Source organism: Plecotus auritus (assembly GCF_963455305.1).
Source record: "Plecotus auritus genome assembly, chromosome: 1".
NCBI classification, from domain to species: Eukaryota; Metazoa; Chordata; class Mammalia; order Chiroptera; family Vespertilionidae; genus Plecotus; species Plecotus auritus.
Window position 1 is genome coordinate 14,575,820 of NC_137770.1, and position 24,162 is coordinate 14,599,981.

Below are 24,162 nucleotides of genomic sequence, written 5' to 3' on the forward strand. Positions count from 1 at the left end.
CTCTGCGCTCTTCCTTCTGTCAGGAGATGTTCATGACGTCGTCGTTATTTACTGGGACCTGCGGGTGCTGCCCCTGTTCTAGGTGTTTCACAAGCCATCGCTGGCCTCCACCCGTCTCTCGGGCCTTTATTTTGCCAACGAGGAAGCCAAGACTTTCTGTGGGACCCTGGCTTGCCCAGGGCCACACAGGGAATGTCGAACTCCAGAATTTGTTTTTATCGTAACCCTGCCCGCTTCTTGCACCTAGGTCAGTTACCTTGTGAAATGTTACCCCCACCCCAACCCACCCCCATCCTGTGGTCTTTCCATTTAGTTTGTAAGTCGTGTAGTAGTATAGTAAACAAGCTGCTCAGGCCAGGATTAGGAGAAACTCATTCTTGGCCTATTGTTATTTCCCTGGGAGGGTCCATTGTCCTTCCTTGCTTCCTCCTGTTTCTTCCCTGTAAGATTAACGGCCTAACCGAAAGCCACCTTGATGAAAACAAAAGCCACTAGGTTCCCAGGGCTCAATCATCTCTCTGCAGAAATGGTTGGGCTGCCTGTGAGCCCGGGCCCTCCAGGTAGCTGGTTTGGGGCCTTGTGTTCAAGTGGATCAAAAAGGCAGGTCCTACTGGGTCCCCCAGGGGTCTTGGATGCGGTCAGGGCAGGACCCCACTGCGCAGGAGTTGCTGGCTCTCGGGGCTTTTGTGCTTTGTTTGACATTATCCACATTCAGTAGTTATGGTCTACTCTGCCCCCTCCCCTTCCTCCCCTTCCTCCCCTTCCTCCTCTTCCTCCTCTTCCTCCCCTTCCTCCTCTTCCTCCTCTTCCTCCCCATCCCTTAGCTTTTCGCTTTCTTCTAAAAAGTGAGTTGAGTGTGTCTTTTCCAAAGAAAAGAACAGAGGGTCCACGGTAGATCATTTGGTGGCCTAACTGCTTTACCCGTAACGTCTCCTCAGTTCCCTGCACTCACAGCTGGCAGGCCGTATGCCTTGTTTGTGGCCCGCCGGCCGTGAGTTTGACATGCATGCTCTGGGCTTGGAAATGGACACATAAAAGAAAAGGCCACAAAGGGATGTTGGGTTTTCCCAAGTTGAAATCTTTGGAATCTTTAAACAGCGGGGTAATTAAGCTGGGAACTTTGGTCTGAGGGACCTGTGTTTGGGGTCAGGGCTGCGCCAGGGAGCCTGTGACCGGGGTGAGGGGCTCCCGCCTCTGACCTTGGCCTTGAGCAGTTCCCTGTCCTCAGCGCACCAGCAAGAGTTAATTGCAGTTCCCCTGCTTGCTGAGGGTGCTGCTAGAAAAGAATTCTAATGCGTTGTGTGAATAAGTCTGTAAGTGAATGATTTGGTGAACTGACTGAAATACACATATTTTTAAGCTTCTTTAGAGATTTTCAGACTCACTTATTTTCCTAAGAGATTTTCTTGGGCTCCCCTACCCACTCCCCAGTAAGAGTTAAGCAGTTTTCTTGTTTGCTCTCTAATCTTCCTGGAGTACAATAGTTCTGAAAATAAGGGAGTCCGTGGCGGGAAACATGGGGTGGGCATGGGTTTATGTAATTTGACTTCTTTTCTCTCCAAATCAGTAAATATTTACAAATGACCTTATCACACAGCCCGGGTGCATTCGGTCACTTGAAAGCAGTCGGAGCAGCGACTGCCCATCGGCCAGCTGCCAGTCCGATGGGCCTCGCGGGAGAGACTTTTTTTTTTTTTTTTTTAATAAAACGCCGTCCACACACCAAAAGCCTCCCACAGAAAGTGGGCCTCAGCAAGTCCTTCTCATTACAGGGAACCCGTTTTATAAAATTTGCATTTTAACGTTGGACTTCTAAAGACAACCCCGTTAGGCCTGGAGCAGCGCGCTGGGAACAGAGGAATCGGAAGATAAATGCAGGTTGGCTTAGGTTTACCGCGGCCCCAGTCCTTCTGTTTCTCGGGGGAGAGTTACAGAATTCCACTTCAAGCTTAAGCGTCATACTTTTGCGAGTTGGTAGGAAAAAGAAGCAGATTACTTTCCTGGGTTTGCAAAGTAGTACCAGTGTAACGGGGTTTAACAACAACAATTCTTGTTTTTCTAAGGCGGAGATGGAGTGGAGAGGGTGCCTTAGCCCACGTTTTCTTTCACTGTTTCAAATATGACATTTAAAACTCATGTTTAGAAGGGAATACATGTTCTTCAAAGTTGACACTGAAAAATAGTAAAGGAATCTTAAGTGTTTTTGGCCGTTAGGATATGAACATGACAATATTATTATCTCGGCCTCACCTGGTAAGAACATGTTCATTTTGTCTGTCAGACTTCACACGAGTTAAACGGAAGCGCAGGTTCTGGTTTCTGTTGTCCGAGCATAATATTACGCTATTTACGGCTGGCAAACAGTTGACAAATAATTGAGAGGCTTTCAAAAAAAAAAAAAATAAGTGACTAATAGTAGCTATATATCTACTTCATGCAAAGTAACATTTTCTGTACTAATCACTGTTGTATTTTCATTTTCTTCGCAGAGTATTGGGAAAGGGTCATTGTGGTGCATAGACCCGGAGTATAGACAAAATCTAATCCAGGCTTTGAAAAAGACACCTTATCACCCACACCCTCACGTGTTCAGTACACCTCCTGCCTCTCCTCAGGCATATCAAAGGTAAGCAATTCACATTTACTTTTTTTTTTTTTTTTTGTCTACAGAAGTTGCCTTATATTGGCAGAGACCGGCGCTGAGTCTAATTTAATAGACTGCATGCTTTTTAAAATAGGTAAATGAGAAAGAAAGGAAGTCTTATTAGAGGTACCTCTGCTGTTGTGTTTCTTGCAAGCCTTACCGCTTTTGCTGCTTTGGCGGAACGGGTTTTCCGAAGGCTTCAGGGCGGGTGAGAGACTGCCTTCCAGGGTAGAAACGTGTACCAGGAAAAGTTGACAGCTCTGACTTCTCAGCGTGCCACCATTTGTTGGAATAAAAGTACAGAATGAGCCGCGAAAGGGAGTCTGTCTCCTGTCCTCCGACCCAGAGTGCCTACATTGTCCACTGCAGGACTCACCCCGCTGTTGTCGTTCCGATCGCCATGTGGACAGGCTCCACAGTGACCATTTTGTTGTGGTTACTTGGTGTTTGCCTCTTCAAAGCCAAGCGCAGAGAACCATGGAGACTTCTGTTCCCCTTCACATGCCCATTTGTGTTGTGGCAAGGAGGTCCCCTGTGCCATCTTTACAAAGATATAAGTGGAGGGGAGGATGTGTAGCTTGTTACTTTTCAAAAAAGTGTTATTCGTGTTAGATTGTTTTTTTTTAAGCCACATAGAACAGAACCAACTTTTAAAATTGCTTTTATCTTACATAGTGCTTGGCTTTGAAATAGAGCCCTCAATCCTACAAAAAGAATAATTTACTTATTTTTATCCTCACCTGAGGATATTTTTCCATTGATACTTAGAGAGAGTGGAAGAGAGAAGGAAAGACAGAGAGAAACATCGATGTGAGAGAAACACCAATTGGTTGCCTTCTGCACGAGCCCCGACCAGGACCCGGGCCAGGGAGGAGCCTTGACCGGAATCGAACCCGGGACCCTTCAGTCTGCAGGCTGATGCTCTATCCACTGAGCCAAACCAGCTAGGGTAAAAGAATAATTTTTAATGTCTAGTAATGTTTCTGTTGGGACCACCCAGTGAAGAGCAATTATCCTTGGACTGCAGGTTTATGTCAATGAGAAATGGTGTGACTTCATAGATTTCAGCAGTTTTGTGGTCCAGGGCTCTGCAGATCCTTTCTCTAGCCTTGTGCTCTGCAGAAAGGAGCAGAGTGATGCTCGGAAACGGCGTTAATGAAGTTCCTGCGCATCTCAGTTGAGAGCATTCCATCACAGGAGTACACAATCAGTCTTCAGCAAGAGACGGGGAGGAACAGCTGGGTTCTCTGAGAAGACTGCTGTATGTCTGCCTTTGCTAGGCGATTAGCGTGATGGTAGCCATAGCAACCAGAGCGTCTCCATAGTAACGCGTAGCCGAGACAGGTGCAGTTGCATCACAAGGCTGTTTGTTGCCTGGCAAAAGGACAGGCCATTAGTACTTAGATATACGCTGTTGCCTTAGAAACAAATAACCTAACATAGCAACTACAGTAGGTTTGAAAGATTTGGGAGGGGAAGAAATGGTTGTAGCAGCTTTTGTCCATGTTCATAAAAATCAGAGGAAGCATACTTGATTGGAAATGACAGCTTGAGGTCACAGAGCTGTCGGAGATGGAATGGGATTTTCCAGAGCAACCCAGCCAACGTTGTAGAGACGTCCAGAAGGACAGAGCCATATGCCTGGTTCTCTCCGGGTGGCTGTAGCCACTCCTGAAATCTGGAAGGGAACTAGGATCAGAGTGGAGAATTGCCGACAGGCAGGGTTGGTGGGGGAGGAGATGACACCAGTTATGGGAATATTTCCCAGATTCTCTTGCTCCTTTGTCGTTCTACTGACCCCCTACCCTCCAGACCCCGCAGAATACTCCTTCCTTTATTCCTCACCTTGGACCTCGGAAGTATTTCATACCCTTCTGCTGCTGGGGGAGGTTAAGAACATTAAGTGTTATTCACTGGGTCATATCGTTGGTTCATTTAGACCAGTGTTTTGTTGCCAAGCGTGACCCAAGGGAAACGTGGTAATTATTTAATAATTTGAAGGATTATAGCAGAGCTCTGGGGGGTTGCAGGAGGCATGCACACTCAGGAGAGGCTTCCCGAGCTGGCCCGAGCGTAATGACTTCATTAGATTTTTAACATAGGCATAAAAATGCAGACGAACCAGAGCTTGGGTAATGAAAATGATTTCCAAACAATTACTCCAGATCCTGTACTGCCACCGCCAGTGCCTTGTCCCCCGGTTGACTGAGGAAAGAAAAAAATTGCCATATTGACCCACCCGGGTGCTTGGATTTCACCTCCATGAAGGTCCCTGGATGTGGTGTGAGGTGACAGATCAGATTCTAGCCGGCTTTTTCCATGTCTTAACTCTGTAAGAGCAAGTCACTTTCTCTTTCCTGGGGACTGGACGCCTTTCGTCGGAGAGCTGAGGGTACTAAATACTGGATGACTGTCCGATATTTGTATGGCTTCTAATGATGTGGTATTCAGCTCCATTCTAAGCCTCGGGCCACTTGTTGACGTGACTGAGGGAAGTTGGAAATGGGGCAGAGTGAGTCATTAAACAGGGACCAGAAATGCCAACCTGACATGACATGGCTGGGTCTCCTGTGTCAGCTCTGTGCAGGCTTGCTGTGCGGGGCACCTGGGAAACGCTCAGCTTTCACGGAGCTGGCACTTAGCATGTTGAAGATGGTGATTACGCTAGATGGGTGGTTATTGCTTGTACTCGCAGGTGTGCTTGGCAGGGAGCGCTCTGAGCCGAGCTGCAGGTGGCCGAACATTCAGCAGGGAAAAGGAGGGATCTGAAAACGCTGCCCCCACACTCCGTTCCTGCCCGACGTGCGTGCCCTGATTGCCAGTGTACTCTTAGATGTTGGGTAGGACGTTCCTGCTGCTTTTGATACCACATTTATGAATTGTTTTTCGTGGGAATGCAGAGTTCAATGACATTAGCTCCTTATTAGTTTGCAGAGGCTGCCATGGCAAAGCAACAGCTGAGTAACAACAGGAATTCATTTTCTTTCCCTCCTGGAGGCTAGAAGGTCAAGAACAAGGTGTTAGCAGGGTTGACTCCTTCTGAGGGCTGTCACCTGGCTCTCACCGCACATCTGCTGTTTTGCTGGCATTTTTTTTTTTAAAATATATTTTATTGATATTTCACAGAGAGGAAGGGAGAGGGATAGAGAGCTAGAAACATCGATGAGAGAGAAACATCGATCAGCTGCCTCCTGCACACCTCCCACTGGGGATGTGCCCGCAACCAAGGTACATACCCTTGACCGGAATCGAACCCGGGACCTTTCAGTCCGCAGGCCGACGCTCTATTCACTGAACCAAACCGGTTTCGGCTTGCTGGCATTTTTTGACATTCGTTGGCCCGAAGAAGCATCGCCTGGATATTCACATGGTGTTCTGCTGGTGTGCTGTCGGTGCCCAAATCCCCACCTTTTATAAGGACACTGTTCGTATTGAACGAGGGGCCCACCCTACCCCAGTATGACCTGATTTTAGTAATTACATCTGCAGTGACTCTGTTTCAAATCAGGTCACATTCTCAGGTGCTGGTGGCCAGAACTTGAACATGAATTGCGGGAGATGGGACACAATTCAACCCGTAACAGCCCTTTTTTTAAGTAAGGCATTTTTTGCTGATAAAAAGCATGGAGGAGAAGAAAGTAATGAAATGTTCAAAAACAAAAGGATGGGGCATGTTGGAGGGATACCGGAGCCAACCTGAAATTGCTCCCAATGGCCAGAACTGGGACAAGAAAACAAATAACATAGCATTGGGTTGTAACCCCAAATCCTCCTATGTGATAAAAGTCTAATATGCAAATTGTCCACTTGGGAGTACGACCGGGAGACCGGGAGTTTGATCGCTCGCTACGATGTTCGCTGCTGTAGATAAATGACTGAATGAATGGCTGTAGAGACAAATTTCCCCTACAGAAAAACTTCAGATGAGTTAGGTAGGCACTCCTCCATTCCAGGAGTTAGAGCTTACCCTTTACAGTATTAGATCAACGCCCTGTAAATAGCAGGTATCCCATACCAATCTTCATGACAACAGATTGCTTTAAAAAGTTACGTATGTGCATCATATGTGATACCTTCTCTGGTATAGGCACGGACCCAAAATCACTTTATTAAAAAAGCACTTTAATTATCTCTCGGCACAGGTGGTAACAGGTTTTACAAATTAATCAAACAGCAGGGTTTGTAGTTTCCTGGATGGTCAGTTTTCAGAGAAGGAAAATTTAATGAAATCCATCTAATTTGGGAGACAGCTCAGCATCTCAGAAGCCACTGGTCTGTGTGATGGGTAGGCCACGATTGGGCTTTAAATGAACATAAGTCCTGATTGAGGACCGCCCGCCCCCCCCACATTGAACCTTCCATTTGTTGTTTCAATATCTTCCCCCTAATAATGACAGACGATTTTATAGTTTGTGTAAAGTATATAGTGGCCTGACATGTGCGAAGTTAGAGAAATCCAGAAGACTGTTATTTGATCATCTAGATCTAAAAATTTACTTCTTGGATGACTTCAAAGTTTGCCGAATCAAAACATTTCAAGAAAGTTTCGGTTGCTCTCATTTTTGTTTGTTTATTTTTTGGTAAAGAAATGTTGGACATTTAAACTTACCATTTAGCTCTTTATGCCTCTCTTGCTTCTTCTGAGTAATTTAATGGGCCGCAAAAATAAAGAAAGAAATAACTAAGTAAGTAAATACCACCTCTCAAAGATTCGGCCTTTCAGATATTGAGGGCCTTCATGGAAAGGGCTGATTTTAGTGCCGACTCAGCAAAAGATTCTATTTTATCCCGCTTGCTTTCCTGTTCATGTGCTGTGAGTTTATTCTTTAACACATTAAGCGCCCAGTCAGTCACCGGTGACTGACACTATACTTTCCGTCCAGAAAACAAAACAGTGTTAAAACTCTTTCAATGCCTGTGTAGCAGAGTAATACCACTAAGAAGGTAGAAATTGTAGAGTGGTCAGTATACAGTTGAATTCATGACATCATCAGATTCCTCAGTGGGTAACTAAGCTTTGGCCCAAGGAGTGAACTGATAATGGCGATGGGGGGTGGGGGACAGGCATTGGGAGGAGGTAGGGAAGGTGGGGTGTGTGGGGAGCTCATCCTTCTAGACAATTAGACGATTAGAAAGTCCTCAGAATGTTAAGCTTGTTAATCCCCTCACTAAAATGCTGAATTTGCACACAGCAAGGAATCCGTTCCTTGGGTAACATCCAGTGATTTTTTTTTTTTTTTTTTTTTTTTTACCTTTTAAGACATCTGTCATTTCAGTTATTCAAAGTGGCGTGCATTTAATAGTTGCCAGAAAAACTGCAAAGTCACAAGAAAGTCGGTGTTCAGTTGCGTTGAAGGAGTTTGTTTGATTGTTGTGTCATTGCAAGTTTTCATTCAGTCAAGCATAAAGGACTGTGAGGATTTAGGCTAGTTGCATCATTATTACACTACTTATATTTACTTGTAAGCAACAGATTTGATTGAAAACTATAAATAGTTTTTTAAATGAGTCTCATGTTCAATACACTTACTTGTGTAAGTTTAATTAAAAAGGGTGAGGCAGCCCTGGCAGGATGCTTGGTGATTGGAGTGTCATCCTGTACACCAAAAGTTGCAGGTTCGAATCCCAGTCAGAGCACATACCTAGGCTTTGGGGTTCTATCCTCTGTCAGGGAAGGTATGGGAGGCAACCGATCAATGTTTCTCTATCTCTCTCTCTCCCTCTTCCTCTTACTCAAAAATCAATAAAACATATCCTCAGGTGAGTATTTAAAATTAATAAATAAATTAATTAATTAAAATGGTGAGGTATTAGGTATTTTGAATGAGTATGCTTAAGCTGCTAGAATAATTTTGCTTCAAATAATTTTTTAAAGAACGTTAACTTCAAAAAATCGTATGAAGCTGCATTACACTCAATATGGAGAGGGAAGCGCTAAATTAATGTGGTAAAATGGATGTGGGATTGAATGCCAAGATTTTCTAAAAAGTGCTTGCAAATATAAACTTAATTTTGTTAAAAAATTGGAGGGGACAGATAATAGAAAAGGCTTAAAGTTGTTAGAGGGGTGTCACTCATATAACAAACCATGCTCATTTACAGTGTGAGCTTTAAAAACCCATTAGTTGGCTATAATTTTATTTGCATTTTAAATTATACTAGAGGCCCGATGCATGAAAATTTGTGCAAGAGTAGGCCTTCCTTCCCCTAGCTGCCTTCACCGGCTTCCCTCCAGCACCGGGACCCGGGCTGCTGGCACTGGCTTTCCTCCGGCACCCGGGACTCAGGCTGATGTCCCTCTGGCCCCGGCTTTGTCAGGAAGGACGTCCGGAATGACGTCCGATCTAATTAGCATCATATTACCCCTTTTTAATTATAGATTATCTGTTGACTTCCATTATATTTTCTGAGTTGGTCTCAATAGTTTTGATCTCAGCGTTTTGCCTTCAGTGTGCTGTCCATTGTACATTGCATTCTCATTTAATCCTATTTTATTTAAGTGGAAAACTGCCCCTGCTACCTTTGAGCACTTACGTACTAGGAATGTCATAGGAATACTGTGCCCAGTCACCCAAGTTTATTCTGTTTTCATACTCTCTTTGGAAGTTGAATGTTTAAACAGCTGGGCTGATTTTATCTATTTTGCTCAGGTGCTGAGTAAAACTCATGGCCGAGAGAGCCACGTGGAGTGACCGTCCCGTCCTGTGAACTGTAGGGGCTCCCAGTTAGTACTCGAATAGCAGAAGTGTTAGGTTCTCTTCAGTTTTACCACCTGTGCGTTTCTGTTGCTGGCTACTGAGGTGATGGATAACAAAGAGGGTCTAAAAGGGTGAAACTGCTAAGTCTAGATTTCAAGACCTCTCGAGATGGGACTGATTGAGTTACTCTCCGCTCTGTGTCCCTGGTTTTCCTGGTTAGAAAGTTGAAGTGTCGATGGGTCAGTAGGAGTTTGGGGTCTTTGCCAATTTGTTTCCTGTTTAGTTGGTTCTCCAAATAACCAGCAAAGGACCTGGCAGATTCCTGATCAGAGCCTCTTAGATATTGTTAGAGGCAGGAAGTGCCTGCTAGGTGGGGCTGACCTGCATTCTTCCCAGAGGTGGGGGGTAGGGGTGGGAGGGGGATTGATCTCCATGTTAGAAATGTGAAAGAACTGTCAAAAATGCACCAAATCAACGATGTGCAGCGTGAACACAGCAGGGCAGGGTGTTGTTTTGCATTGGTGTAAAAGAGGCAAATTTTTCATCTCAACGGAACATAAAACCTATTGCTGCTGTGTCTGAGCTTCTTGTTACACTAAATGGGTCTGGATTTATAGCTTGGGGGGAGGGGGTGTAAGAAATCGAGGTGTAATATAATTAGATTGGACAGTGGAATCCATCCTTCATAAAAGATTTGAGGGAGAAAGAATGGGGGAAGATTAGTTTACTCAGCAGTGAATACGATTGGTCAAAAGGCAGTCTTAGGTAATATTAATAAATGATGTGTATTAGAACAAGTTGATATGGTAACCAGTAATTCCCACTTCAGTGAGGATCAGACCTCACCAGGAAGCTTCCGTCCAGATGGGAGGAGCACTTTGAGATAATAAAGAAAGCGGTCAGCTGGCTAGGCCGCAGTGGTCGGCAAACTCATTAGTCAACAGAGCCAAATATCAACAGTACAACGATTGAAATTTCTTTTGAGAGCCAATTTTTTTAAACTTAACTTATTCTAATGCCACTTCTTCAAAATAGACTGGCCCAGGCCGTGGGTATTTTGTGGAAGAGCCACACTCAAGGGGCCAAAGAACTGCATGTGGCTCGCGAGCCACGGTTTGCCGACCACTGGCTAGGGGGTTGGAGTGTTACTACTGAGGAGCTGGGAATGTGTAACTTGGAGAACAGAAGGTCAGAATGTCAGCCATCAGCTAGGACAGTGGTCGGCAAACTGCGGCTCGCGAGCCACATGCGACTCTTTGGCCCCTTGAGTGTGGCTCTTCCACAAAATACCATGGCCTGGGTGAGTCTATTTTGAAGAAGTGCCGTTAGAAGAAGTTTAAGTTTAAAAAAATTGGCTCTCAAAAGAAATTTCAATCGTTGTACTATTGATATTTGGCTCTGTTGACTAATGAGTTTGCCGACCACTGAGCTAGGAGGGGTTTCGGTCTAATGGGTAGACATTATTGAAAGAAAGATTGGGTTGTTGTTTTTTTTACGTTTTTTAAAGTTGATTTTAGAGAGAGAGAAAGAGAGAGGGATAGAGAGAAACACTGATGAGAGAGAAACATCTATCAGCTGCCTTCTGCAGGCCCCCTACTTGGGATGGAGCCCAAAACTAGGTATGTGCCCTGACCAGGAATCGAACCCTTGACCTCTTGGTTCATGGGTCGACACTCAACCACTGAGCCACACCGGCCGGGCGAAATATTGGGTCTTCAAGAAAGATCTCTGTAGGAGAATGGCACCAAGAACTGTGCCAGGCACCTAACAGGAGCTGGGTACCCATGGGGATGCTGGTCGAAGCTGGACAACCAGCTGCCAAGATCCTTCAAAGAGATTTCATTTTTGCAGGGAGAATTTCAAGTTAATCCCTTCCCATCTCTTGAGTGTTTTAAGTCTGTTGAGTTGCAAGGACAGTAGAATGATGGGATATCGCTCCCTACACGGTGTTTGTCATTCTCTCAGCACACACTGTGTAGGCTGGAGACAAACATTAGGGAAAATATGCGTGGTTTTGTTACTCAGAAATGAAAGGTCAGGTTCTTTTCTTGAAATTGCTAAGTCCAGATTTCAAGACCGAGATGGGACTGATTTAGTTACTCTCTGCTCTGTGTCATCCAGCTTTTTGATTCATGCCCTGTAATTACCTCCCTTGTTTTAGTGACACTTCTTTGCATTTCCTCCGAGTGAGTAAAATTATCGCTGCAGTGGTTTGCCAAGCAGAAGATCATTTCCAAAAGCTGTCCATCAAACCATCTAGACCTTCCCCCTATTGTTTACCCACTGAATTAGCGAGAGCAACACCCCCTCCTTTGTGTAAATCTCCGTGGGAGAGTCAAACTGGTGTCCTTGCTCTGTGGAATCACGGTTCTGGCCAGAGTCTTTGATCACATTCTTAACCTTTCGTTGTTTTTTGCATGAGGTCCGGGTGGCATTATTTGTTTAAACCATCTTTGAGATCCTGCCATATATGTGAAACTTGCAGAAAGCGTGTGAGAATCTTCAAATTCTACATTAATTACGAACTTCTGATTCTTAAGTCATCTGGAGAAAACATCCATAACACATTTTTTTAATCTTTATTTTTTTAGTTTGAGTTGCTTAATCACAATAGAGTCCAAGTTGAGACATGTTCACTGTGTGTTTATCTGCTTTTAAATGGAAAGTTTCGGTCAAAGTCTGTTTACTAGCTTGCTTAATCCACCCATATCTCTAACAGACTTAGTACCCCTCACCCAACACACACACACACACACACACTCTCCCCATCTGGTTTGACAAAAATAAAAGTGAATGGGGAAAAAACACATTCAGAGGAAAAGACTGAAAGAACTTTCGCAGCTTTCTCTATCCCCTTCCTTTTCCCTCACCCCCTCCTCCTCCTCCTTCTCTTTCTCCTCCGCAACCTCCTCCTCTTCTCTCCCTCTTCCCTCTGCAACTGGGGCTTCTGAGTGAAATAATTTATTTTTAAACAATAAGAAGAGCAGAGTTTCTTAGGATTCCTCTGAGTTAAAAATGAGCACACCCCTTTTTTGCTTATAGAGAAATTGAGGCGCATACAGTTATTCCCTGCACAGGCGCCCCCTGCAGGTGGGTGTTCTGGCCCTGTGGTGAGTTCCTCAGCGCCCGGCCCCTGTCCAGCGTTATGTCCACCTGCACTCGCTGTGGAGTGGACCCAGCTGGGCAGATGGATACACAGCAGCTGTGAAGTCCTCAGGAGGAAGGGGCAAGTCTGGGGAAACAGTAAGGATGCAGAAAAATAAACAAGATCTGAAGCTCTAAGCCCTCAGAGTGTGGCTCTGCTTTCCCCAGCTCTCCCCAGCCTCCCTGTCTGTCAGATCCTGCCCTTCTGTGGACCTCAAGTCGCACAGGGGCTCTATCCTGTACTGTCTCCAAGGGACTTGGTTGACCTTTGGATATATGGGTTTGTATCATAAGGTATCTTTTTATACTTTAGATTATAGTTTCGATGAGATTTAAGATCGGTGAAAGCCAGGACTGAGGTCTCGGCCCCTGTGCTTTAAACCAGAGGCCGCCAACCGGTGGTCCACGGATCACTGGTGGTCTGTGAGGTCTGAAAGGTTGGCGACCACTGCTTTAAACAGAACCTGCATACAGGTGATATTTATCAATGATTGCTCTTAGAAAGCACAGCACAGGTTAAGAAAATAGTGGAAAAACGTTTCCTTCTACTTGCTCAGGAATGCCAGAGTAATTGGCTACCCTCCTCCCTTCAGTGTCTCAAGACAAGGGGCGGTGGAGGGGAGGGAGACGCTCCGCTCTCTGAAGGTACCTGAGTGATTTTACAGTGTTGATGCTTCTGGCCTTGCGGCTCCTTCCCCATCCGCCTGCCAAGGCCCTGCGGTACCTCTGGGCATCACACATTTGGACGGGGTCATCCCTGAAGCCCCAGAGACCCATCACGCTACTCTGGATGGAAAAGTTATAAATTCCAGGCTGTTGATTCCAAGGCACCAGATATTGTCAGAGGACTAAACATTCTGCAGCTGCCATAGGAAATGCAAATGTGCTTAAGGTGGTGCTGGCCCGGCCCGCTCTGCTTTGTCTCACTCGCTCTTCCTTTGAAAAGAAGCCTCCCTCTGCTCCTTCCTGAAAAGAAGCCTCCTCTATACACTCCCTGCACGCGGAGCACTTGAAAGGTAAGGCCCGCTCTCCCTGCCCTGATGGTAATGGGAAAAGTTTTCACCGCGGGCTGGCCACACAGCCGATTGTGCTCCTTCTCCAGCAGATACATAATCCGTGTTTAAATCTCTTGGCAGTCACTCATTAGGCCCCCCCGCCCTTCTTTCCTTTGAGGAGAACAAAGCCCATCTCCTCCCTGCTCTACATCTTGCTGCTTTCTCACTCTCCCTGTTCCAAATCCCACCGTCTCCCTTTCATCCCTGAAGAAGGAAGTCACCCAATGTTACCCTTCCCTACCTGCTAAAAGAAGATCTCGATTCTTTGTACGTTACAATCTGTGTGCAGAACTCACAAGCAGGCGGTGCCCAGGCCCCGGGCTCTGCAGAAAGTGTTCTGGCGGTAATGCCGAGGCCCGGCCAGCTGAGGACCCCTCACTCAGCGGCTCCTCCCCCCAGCTCTTCAAGGGGCTGTGCTTGAGAAAGGAAGGATTGGACATAGGGTGACTCCCGTGGAATTTTATTCTGATTAAAGCCCTTTGAAGTTCTCTCTCTCTGACACCACCTCCTCCTACCCTCACCTCTCAGATGTGGCATATTCTGTCATCAGGATAGTTGAAGTCACAGTTACAGGAAAACCAACCTGTATTTCTGTGAAATAACTCTTTGATGCAGAGTCAAACAAAAATCCATTTTTACCCAATATTCTAGACTTCTAAGAAATAAACTACAAGTGTAAGCTCTTTAGCACTGTAGGGTTGTAAAGAATTGTAAATTTAGTTTCCCCTGCTTTGGACCCTAAACCATGCTGGTTATGGGGCAGGAGGCAGAAAGCCAGGCATTTATTGAACACCTACTTTGTGCTAGGCTTGGTTTAACTGACAATGGTCGGCAAACTCATTAGTCAACAGAGCCAAATATCAACAGTACAACGATTGAAATTTCTTTTGAGAGCCAAATTTTTTTAAATTAAAGTTCTTCTAACGCCACTTCTTCAAAATAGACTCGCCCAGGCCACTCAAGGGGCCAAAGAGCCGCATGTGGCTCGCGAGCCGCGGTTTGCCGACCACTGTGCTAGACCATTGAACTATTTTGCAATTAGTCTTGGAAAATTTGCTTTTAACAGTCTCTAGATCAGCATTAAGGGGACAACGGGTGGGGTATCAGAATCACTTTGAGGAGCTTTTAAAAATTATAAAGGATATTGATGGGGGAAGAGGCTGTGTTTATTGGGGATACTTCCCATTCAAGTTGCTGTGAACCTAACTTCTTAAAAATAGAGTCTGTTGTTTTCTTTTAAATTTTTATTAGCTTTAACTTTTTATATATAGTCATACATATGTATTTATCATAGATATAGTCAGATATAGTGTTTAAATCACTGCCTCAGTTGAGCCACAGCCATGGCGGTGGGGGTGGAGGGGGAGGTATTTGGTCCTCTCTGTAGTGTTGAGAATTACTGTCCTATAGCATAGAATGTTGGAGCCGAAAAGAGCCTACAATCACCCTGTGTAGTGTTCCCCAAATGGGTGCTACAGTGAGCAGTTTCCAGAGATGTTAAGACTGCTTGTGAGTATGCGTGAAGTTTTCCATGGTCAGTAAGTTTAGTGATATGCAGCTCATTAACTTTATTGTAGTGAGCTAATTCAGATGTTCCCACACTTTATGAAAGACACCTTTCCCGGGGGGAGGGCGTTGTGGGGGGGATACTTAATGTATTCAAAGGAAGACCAATTTGGGAGAAAGTAATCCTATATAATTAAAAGCCTAAAATGCTAAGTGTCCGGTCATCCAGTAGGCCGTTCAACCAATCAAAGTGTAATATGCTAATGATATACTAAGGACGCTCAACCACTTGCTATGACCACCAGGGGGCAGACAGTTGACCGGTCAACCAGTCGCTATGATGTGCACTGACCACCAGGGGGCAGACGCTCCAACCGGTAGGTTAGCTTGCTGCTTGGGTCTGGCTGATCGGGACTGAGCTAGACAGGCCAGACACGCCCTAGAGTTTTCCCATGGTCCCTCCCCGGCCCCGATCGTGCACCAGTGGGGTCCCTTGGCTTGGCCTGCACCCTCTCACAATCCAGGACCCCTCCGGGGATGTTGGAGAGCCGGTTTCGGACCAATTCCCATAGGCCAGGCCTAGGGACTCCACTGGTGCATGCACCGGGCCTCTAGTGGAATAATAAATTCTGATACAGGTTGCAACGTGGCTAAGCCTTGAAGGCATTATGCCATGTGACATAAGCCAGATCCAAAAGGGACAGGTATTCTGTGAGTCCACTTAACATGAGGTTCCTTGAATAGGCAAACATAGTGAAGGAAAGTAGGCTAAAGGTTACCAGAGGCTGAGAAAAGATGAGAACTGGGAGTGTTTATTTAATGGGTACAGAGTTTCTGTTTGGAGTGATGAAAAAGTTCTGGAAATAGATAGTGGTGATGGGTTGCCCAACATATGAATGCACTCAATGCCACTGAACTGTGCACTTTAAAAAAATGGCCACGCCCTAACCAGTTTAGCTCAGTGGGTAGAGCATTGGCCCGTGGACTGAAGGGTCCCAGGTTCGATTCTGGTCAAGGGCACATACTTCAGTTGCAGGCTCGATTTCCAGCCCTGGTCTAGGCAGCCAATCGATGTGTCTCTCACATTGATGTTTCTCTCTTTCTCCCTCCCTCCTTCCAGCCTCTCTAAAAACCAATGGAGAAAATAGCCTCAGGTGAGGATTAACAACATCAAAAGGCCACAATGGCAAATTTAGGTTATGTGTGTTTTATCACATAATTTTTAAAAAATCCAGCCACAGAAGAAGAGAAATAATTTTTAATAAAAGCAACAGTGTTTCTTTTATATTTATTTATAACACATAGTTTTCTTCATATTTATTTATGTAAATATGTGTGTCTGTGTGTATAACACAGTGTTTCTTTTAGACTTTGTTTTACATTGATCATTCATTTCTTTGGACCTACCCCTGTGGGGGCTGGGCCCAGGCACCGAGGATTTGGAGGCTCACCCTGCTGTTAGGGATCCTTGGAGCAGAGCATGGCCATAGTGTGGCCTTAATTCCAGACTCCCTGGCAGGCGCTCACTGCCGGCATTGCCACAGGTGATGCGTTTTACTGCTGCGAATCACACTCAGCATATGACTTTTTCTGTGCTAATAGCTCCGATTTTCCAACATTTGCAGCATTTGGATAAACTAACAACTTGCTTTTTTGAAAGGCCAAGCAGAAACATATTTCATGGTTTTTCTCTTGGTTTCGCCCTTTCATCAGTTGGTCCTTAGCCCTGACCTGAAGACAAATAGCCTTTTCTCGCTCGACTCTCCCTCTTTCTTCACCAGGCAGCCGGCTGGATGTAAATAGCAATTTAAATGAAATGCTACCACCCACAAGGTGGTTAGAGTGGTTCCCTCTGTCTCCATTCTCTGCCCTGGCTTCACATGTTTGGGTCTGAGAGTCAGGAATCTGGTGACCAGAAACGAGGGCAGGGGTGGCTGGGTGGCAGAAAATGGGGGCGTGTTTGGAGCTGACGGAGGTTTTTGAAACTCCCAGTGCAAGGCAGTTTCTGCCCATGAAAGCTGCAGCCGATGGGAGTGGCCCATGGGCCCCGTTTGAAGACAGTGGAGGGTTCTCGCTGGCGGGCCAGCACCCTTTTGCTTCCCATCCCTCCACAAGTACCGACACCCAGCAGGTCTGTGCCTGCAGCTACCCTGTTGGCATCTCTGTGGGCTCCAAGTTGGCAATAAAGGAAACGAGGAGAAAATGCCACTAGCTCAACCAGGAAAGACATTTAACTTGGTTTATACTGGGAGCTAAGGGAGTGCTTCAGAAATAGTTTATTTTTAGGTTACATTGAGATTTGCCATGAATGAGGGGGAGGTAGGTTAGCTGGTAGAATCTTCCTGAATTGGGGCAACGTCTCATAACATGGACCTTGCAAATTTGTCAGGCACTGTTGACATTTAAGACCAGATAATTCTTTGGGGGGGGGGGCGTGGGGGCTGTCCTGTGCATTGTAAGGCCTCTTCCCACCACATGCCAACAGCACCCCCAAATTAGTGATGACCAGAAATGTCTCCAGATATTGTCAGATGTTTCATGAAGGGGCAAAATCGCCCCTGGCTGAGAACGATGGGCGAGCTCCAAATACCTTGTGCTGTGTTCTGCATTGTAGGCATTGAGGACTTTGTCAATTTTTATTCTGGAAATAAGGGGAAAAGGCTTGGGGTTTACTTTTAGTTGGTTTGTTTGAGTTGAGTCCTGCTTTATTAGCACAAACTCAAATCGTTAAAGTGTGTGTAAAGTGTCGTCGGCTGGAAAAGATGAATGCCTACGCACTGGTGTCCGATGACTTGGTTAGAAATGTCATAGGCTGTTGGTTCTGTGGTGGGTGTTCGGGTAGGATTTGGGCGCAGTGTGTCTGCTGCAGGTCTGCGTTATGGTGAAGGTCTGGGGCCTCTTCATTCCTGCTGCTTCTCCCAGATGCCACGTTGGGGTTCTGTGTGGTTCTTGAGAGAACAGGATCCAGCAAGCTGAGCGGTTGGAGCCTGCATCAGCAGCACCTGTGCACACCTGTCCTCTTTCCCTGTCGATGCCAGTCACATGGCTGAGTGATGTGAGCAAGCTATGTCATTCCTCTCCTTGTATCTCTCCCACATCTAAATGGAGGGTGAGCCTGGCCGGTGTTGCTCAGTTGTTGAGCGTCAGCCTATGAACTAGGAGGCCAGGATTCAATTCCCTATCAGGGCACTTGTCCGAATTGTGGGCTCCATTCCCTCTCTGAAATCAATACACAAATAGATTTTAAAAATAAAATAAGTGGAAGATGAGATCTGTTCTTCATCTTTATTATCCATCAGTAGATGAGTGGATAAAATCACTGTGGTATATTTACACAATGGAATACTACTCAGCCGTAAAAAAAGAAAATTTTATCCTTTGTGACAGCATGGATGGACCTGGAGAGCATTGTCCTAAGTGAAGTAAGCCAGTCAGAGAGAGACGAGTACCATATGATTTCACTCATGTGTGGACTCTAATGAACAAACTGAACCACCAAGCAAAGCGGAGACAGACTCAGAGAGCAGGCTGACAGCTTGGTGTCGGGGAGGATGGGGGCAGGGCCATGGAGCGACTGTCCAACAAAGGGGAAAAAAGAAAGAACTCATGGACACGGCGGGGGGTGGGGGGGGTGATGGCCACGATGTGGCCAGTCTATCTGTTGAACTTACCTCATGGAATGGTGCCAGTGGTTTGAGACCATGGAATTCTTGTGGTTTGATTGCCTGTTCTAGAGCTCCCAATGGATTCCCACGTTCCACTTTCTAAAGAGCAGAATACCTATCTTCTTCCCCTGGCCTGGGTGAACCAGAATCTTTCTTTCCTCATTCCTCCACTGTTGCTAGAACTCCCGTGTGCCAGGCCTCGTATAGGCAGGCCACTTGGGACATTTAGATGACCAAACCCGGCTTCCTGTCACACTCTAGTTGGAAAGATGGCTTTATACATTATACTCTCAGAATTGTTTTCTGTCACCTTCACGAAGTGCTGCGGTTTAACCTTCCTGCCTATTTAGAAGCTCTCTTTAAATGCGGAAGAACTGGAAGGTGGCAATGGCCTGTTTGGAAGGCATATTAGCATGCTGTCTGGGGAGCACTGTTGTGGGAGTCTGCAAGCCTGGGCTTTTATGTTGACGTTGGCCCTGATGAGCTGTGTGCCTAAATCACTGCATCGTCCTGGGTCTCATTCCTAGGTTTGTAAAAAGATGTGTGTGGGCTAGGTCATCTCTGAATCCCGCTGACTCCTGCAGTCTTATTATAATAACTAGTGGCCCGGTGCACGAAATTTGTGCACGGGGGGTCGAGGGGCAGCGCGGGGGCAGTCCCTCAGCCCGGTCTGCACCCTCTCCAATCCGGGACCGCTGGCTCCTTACCACTTACCTGCCTGCCTGCCCGCCCAATCACCCCTAACCACACTGCCTGCTGGCCTCGCCCCCAACTCCTCCCCCATCCCCACGCCCCCGCCGGCCTGATCACCCCCAACTGCCCTCCCCTGCTCATGGCCCCCAACTGCCCTTCCCGGCCCGCTTCATGGCCCCCAACTGCCCAACCCAGCTGGTCTCCCTGTCTAATTAGCATATTATCCTTTTATTAGTATAGAAGATTGTATTGTAATTATCAAAGACTGTTATAATATGGGTAGAGCTAGAAACCCCAGGGCTAGCCAGTCTTTATACGGAGGAGTTATTATACATCTTTTTAAAAATATGATTTTATTGATTTCAGAGAAGAAGGGAGAGATAGAAATATCAGTGATGAGAATCATAGATTGACTGCCTCCTGCACGCCCCCTACTGGAGACACATACCAGGCATGTGTCCTGACCAGGAATCGAACCATGACCTCCTGGTGCATAGGCTGACACTCAACCAGTGAGCCACAGCGGATAGGCTTATTGTATGTTTTTAAATGGGTTCCCTGCTCACTGGTGCCTGGTGGGGAGATTTGGCTGACTTTGGTAAGGTCAGAGGACCCCAAGTTCCCGTTTTAGGGGTAAACCAGGAGTTTGAAAGATTGAACCAGATGTCTTGCCCGGAAGCTCCGTAAGAAAGTCACCACCTCTAAACAGGCCCATCAACCTCAGGGGCTTCTTTCCACAGGTCTTGTACCCGTGTCTTTCCATCCATTTACAGAGTTATATAAACGCATTGTTAGGTCAGGGTTACCCATTCCTTCCACCTGAAGCTGAAGGTAAGTTTGCTATCCAGTTTAAACCTTGCGACACCTGTCCCTTCTGGATCCTGTGCACTTTGTCGCAGCGTTCCAGGGCCGATAACCCTCAGATAGGGCTGTGGCCACACCCAAGGCGAGGGGTGCCCAGTCCGGGATGCCATCTATGGTCATACGGATGCCATGTAGTAACGGGCGAGAAATATTCAGAGCATTCCTCTCTCTTTCTCCAAGAAACTTAGCCTGTTAGTTAACATTTCAGCTATAGTCTTGCAGGTAAATCTCACCTTCTCCGGGAAAATATCACGTGACCTCTCCCTGTGCCTTAGAATGAATTTCCTGAATCACCTGGATGAAACTTGGCAGCTGTTGCCTGACAGTGGGGTCCTGTGTGAGCACGTGCTTTTTGTGGTCACCCGAGAGCCGTGATTGCATGTAATCACCTGGAGACCCCGTGGCCCAGGTCAGGCTGTGCTTGCGTGTTAGGTACCCAGTAAATTCTGGTGGAATGAATGGCTGGGTCGCAGTGTCAGACGCTGGGAAGCACTCAATAAATAGTTGTAGAGTCGGAGCGAATTGTCTAAGTGTTTAATATTTCACAATTCTCTGCTCTTCCTACTCAGTGCCATTGACTGCGCATTAGAAAATGAGATGGAATTGTGTGCATGCACTAAGGAACGTAAGGGAGTGCCATGGAGATTTTAGCTGTGTGATAGCTCTGAGCCTGTTTTTTTAAAGCAGTGTTTACTATTTCTGCCCATTAGGTACACCAACATAAAAATTTAATTAGATCCTTTCTTTTTAATTAATTACTACAGCCCTGTTTGTTTGCTCTCTCGACAGAGCCTACATTATGAGAACAAGAGAGATCAATTTTTTATCACAGAATTCATTACTTTTGACTAAAGCCCAGCGCATCGGTGAGTGTGCGTACCGCTCCTGGTGATGTCCGGGCGGTCAGAGCACGATGGGTTGTGAAATGGGCGAGTATTCGGGTGGGTGGAGAGAGGATCCTGCTGAGGCAGGAGGAGGTTTGATTTGCTCTTGGTCCTCCTCAGAGCAGCATAGGCAGAAAGATACAGTTCTGTACAACTCTGGAGATTAGAAATGTACACCTGTCTTACTCATTCCTCGTCGTCTCATTTTTTATCAGGATCTAAAGAGTTGAACCTAGGTATAGACTGTGCTTGGGGTTCTGGCTTAGGAAAGGTGCTTTCTTTGACGGCACCTATAGAAGGCGGTGTGCGATCCAGGAGGGCAGGACCTGTAGTTTTGTCTTTCTTTACGCTTAGGGCCCACTCAGTGCCTGGCACACAGTAGGTGTCCCATGAGTATCTGTTTACTGAGGTAAATAGCCTGTTTTGCGTTTTATCACCGATTACAGTGTTTCCTGGATTAAAGGCTCTCCGTGACCGTGTCTCTGAGTCTCCACAAATCATGTCTGGGTACGGCTGCTTTTCAGTATTGGGAGGTGATACCACACCTGTCCTCAAGAGCTGCAGCCACGATACCGACTTGGCAGGGCTGGGGGCTGGGCCTGGTTCCCAAGAAGCACAGCACAGGTAATGCCAGTGCCGTTCACGCAGCCCCCCAGGACAGAGCGTGAGCGTGGGGGTCACACACCTGGCACATAGCCACCTGCCACCGGCTCTGGAACCCTGGGGCAAGGAGCATAGCCTCTCCAGTTGTCTGTTCACTGATCTTACAAATCTGGGCAGGTCACATCTGCCGTCCAGAGTGGGTGGGGTGAATTAAATGTAGTGGCAGGTGGTATCCTGTGTGCTGAGGTAGGCAGTAAATGTGTCCACTTACAGTCCCTTTACCTCTAGTGGTGTCGCTTTTAAGGATACGGGGGTTCTTCACTCTCATCCATATGGAATGGTTTGCCTCTTACTCTTGGGTGAGATGGGGAAGATGGGAGAAAGGGCCCAGGAGCTTCGGTTCCTTGGTGCTTAAGTGTTTAGGAATCTTTGATGTGGTGCTGAGTTGGGGCTAAAGCATGAGTGCAGGCACGACTCATTGTATGTGCTGGTGTGTGTGTGTGCACGTGTGAGTGTGCGTGTGCTGGGGTGAATGAGGGAACCGGAGCTCCGGGAACAGTGCTGTCCAGTGGGACTTGCTGTGACAGTGGAACATGCTCCCTGCCTGTGCTGTCCAGCACAGGGCCACGCACCGCCTGTGGCTATGGAGCACTTGCGATGTGGCCAGGGTGACTGAGGAGCCGAAGTTGAATTCCATTTACTTTTCCTTTGAGTGTAAGTGACTAGCGCTGTGGACAGCCTGGCTGGCTCCAGGGCGGTAGTGGCCTACATTCCCCGGGAGCTGTGAGATGTGCAGAATCCCGGACATCACCCCAACCTGCTGGCTCAGGACCTGCCTTTTAACAAGATCCCCAGCTGGTTGGTGTGCACACGGGGATTGAGAAACGCTGGGTGGGCGTCCGCACTGGTCAGTTCTCTCCATGGACCTCGTGCAGAGGGGGTGCTGGCGGTGTGGACCTGGGAGCGCAGGCCTCTGGCGTCCAGCTGCTCGCACTCCCTGCTGGGGCTTCCAGGGACCGCGTGTATGGGTCTCTGTGCATCCCTGTGGACAAGACAGCAAAGAACAAGTTATGTAAAAAAAGGAAAATAAATGAAAAACAAACAAAAGGAATAAAAAAGAACAAGTTATGTAGCTTTAGGCTCAGGATTAAATGCTATTTTGCTTATTCCTCCTCATAAATTTCTTCATGTCTATATTCTCCCCAAAAGGTTGCTCTCTTTCTATTGTCCCATGCCTTTCACTGTAGCTTTGTTTTTCCTTTCCTACAACTTTGCCTGAAACTGGTAAAGATGTGGGTGTGCATGCACACACACACACACACACACACACTTTTTAGAGGTTTCTAACCACATCGGTAGTTCAGGTTGTGGTTATCTTAATGCTCTCACTCTGGCTAGTGATAAATATTTCAACAGGGTAGATAGCATTTGCTCTGCAAGTGAAATTAGAGAAATCTCTCCCACCACTCTGAAAGTATTTATAATTTCTCTTCTGTGATGGTGCTTCTCTAACCAATGGAAACAACAGACCTTCACCGGTCTCTTTGACCTCGTCGGCCCAATCCCTTGGCTCACGCAGAGTGTTTCTTGTTGATGTTAGTTAGCCGGAGCTGGGGATTTGACTCTGTTTATTTTCATGGAGACTTCTCATTTTGTCCTCTTTTAAGTATTGCGTGGCTCACAGACATCCTGTGATGATGTCTCTGTACCAGATGTTGCTATAGTGGGTTGCAGACCTTTTCGGTCTACATCTGGGGATCTGCCTAGGGCACCGTGAGGAGATGGGGGCAGCATGCTAAAAGGGACACTACCCTGAGGTTCTGGACCCTCTGGTGCGTCCTTCAAACAAACCCAAGGTCACAGTGCCCGTGCCTGGCGGAGCCGAGGTCTGACCCCTGGCAGTTCAGTTCCAGGGTGTGCACAAGTCTGCGTGTTTCGGCACCAGCACCTGCCTCTGCTCTCCGCCAGGAGCGGGCTGGATAGTCACTGTGCTCGCTCCTTCCGGCTGTCGCTGCCATTGCTTCAGGCCCTCTCGTCCTTCAGGTCTTTTCACAGATGTCGCCTTCCCCAGCTGCTCCATCGAGAATAGTGCACACACACACACACACACACACACGCACGCACACTGGTATCATTTTCTGTTCCCATTGCCCTTCTTTCTCTTTCTCTTTAGCCCTTATTATCACCTGCATCTTACATATGTATCTGTCTGTATGTCCCTTGAGAGCAGGGACTGTGTTGTTCACTGCTATATCCGCCAGGTCCAGAACACTTTTCGATAAAAGCACTTAGATACATGTTTGACTGAACCAGTGAATGAATGAGTGAATGAATGAATGAGTCTAACCTGGATAGCTGCTGTCACCTCTCACTTGGTCTCTTTGTTGCCTGGGGTGCTCCCCACGG

The 24,162-nt window shown here is 46.7% G+C and overlaps 1 protein-coding gene across 8 annotated transcripts in view; it reads left to right on the forward strand.

Moving 5' to 3' along the window:
• FOXN3 (forkhead box N3) overlaps nucleotides 1–24,162 on the forward strand; it is a 368,404-nt gene that overhangs the window by 202,608 nt on the left and 141,634 nt on the right. For all 8 annotated transcript variants that reach the window (XM_080687002.1, XM_080687000.1, XM_080686997.1 and 5 more), the window contains one exon: nucleotides 2,490–2,626. In XM_080687002.1, the coding sequence (XP_080543128.1) occupies nucleotides 2,490–2,626 (137 nt within the window). The remainder of the gene's footprint in view (nucleotides 1–2,489; nucleotides 2,627–24,162) is intronic.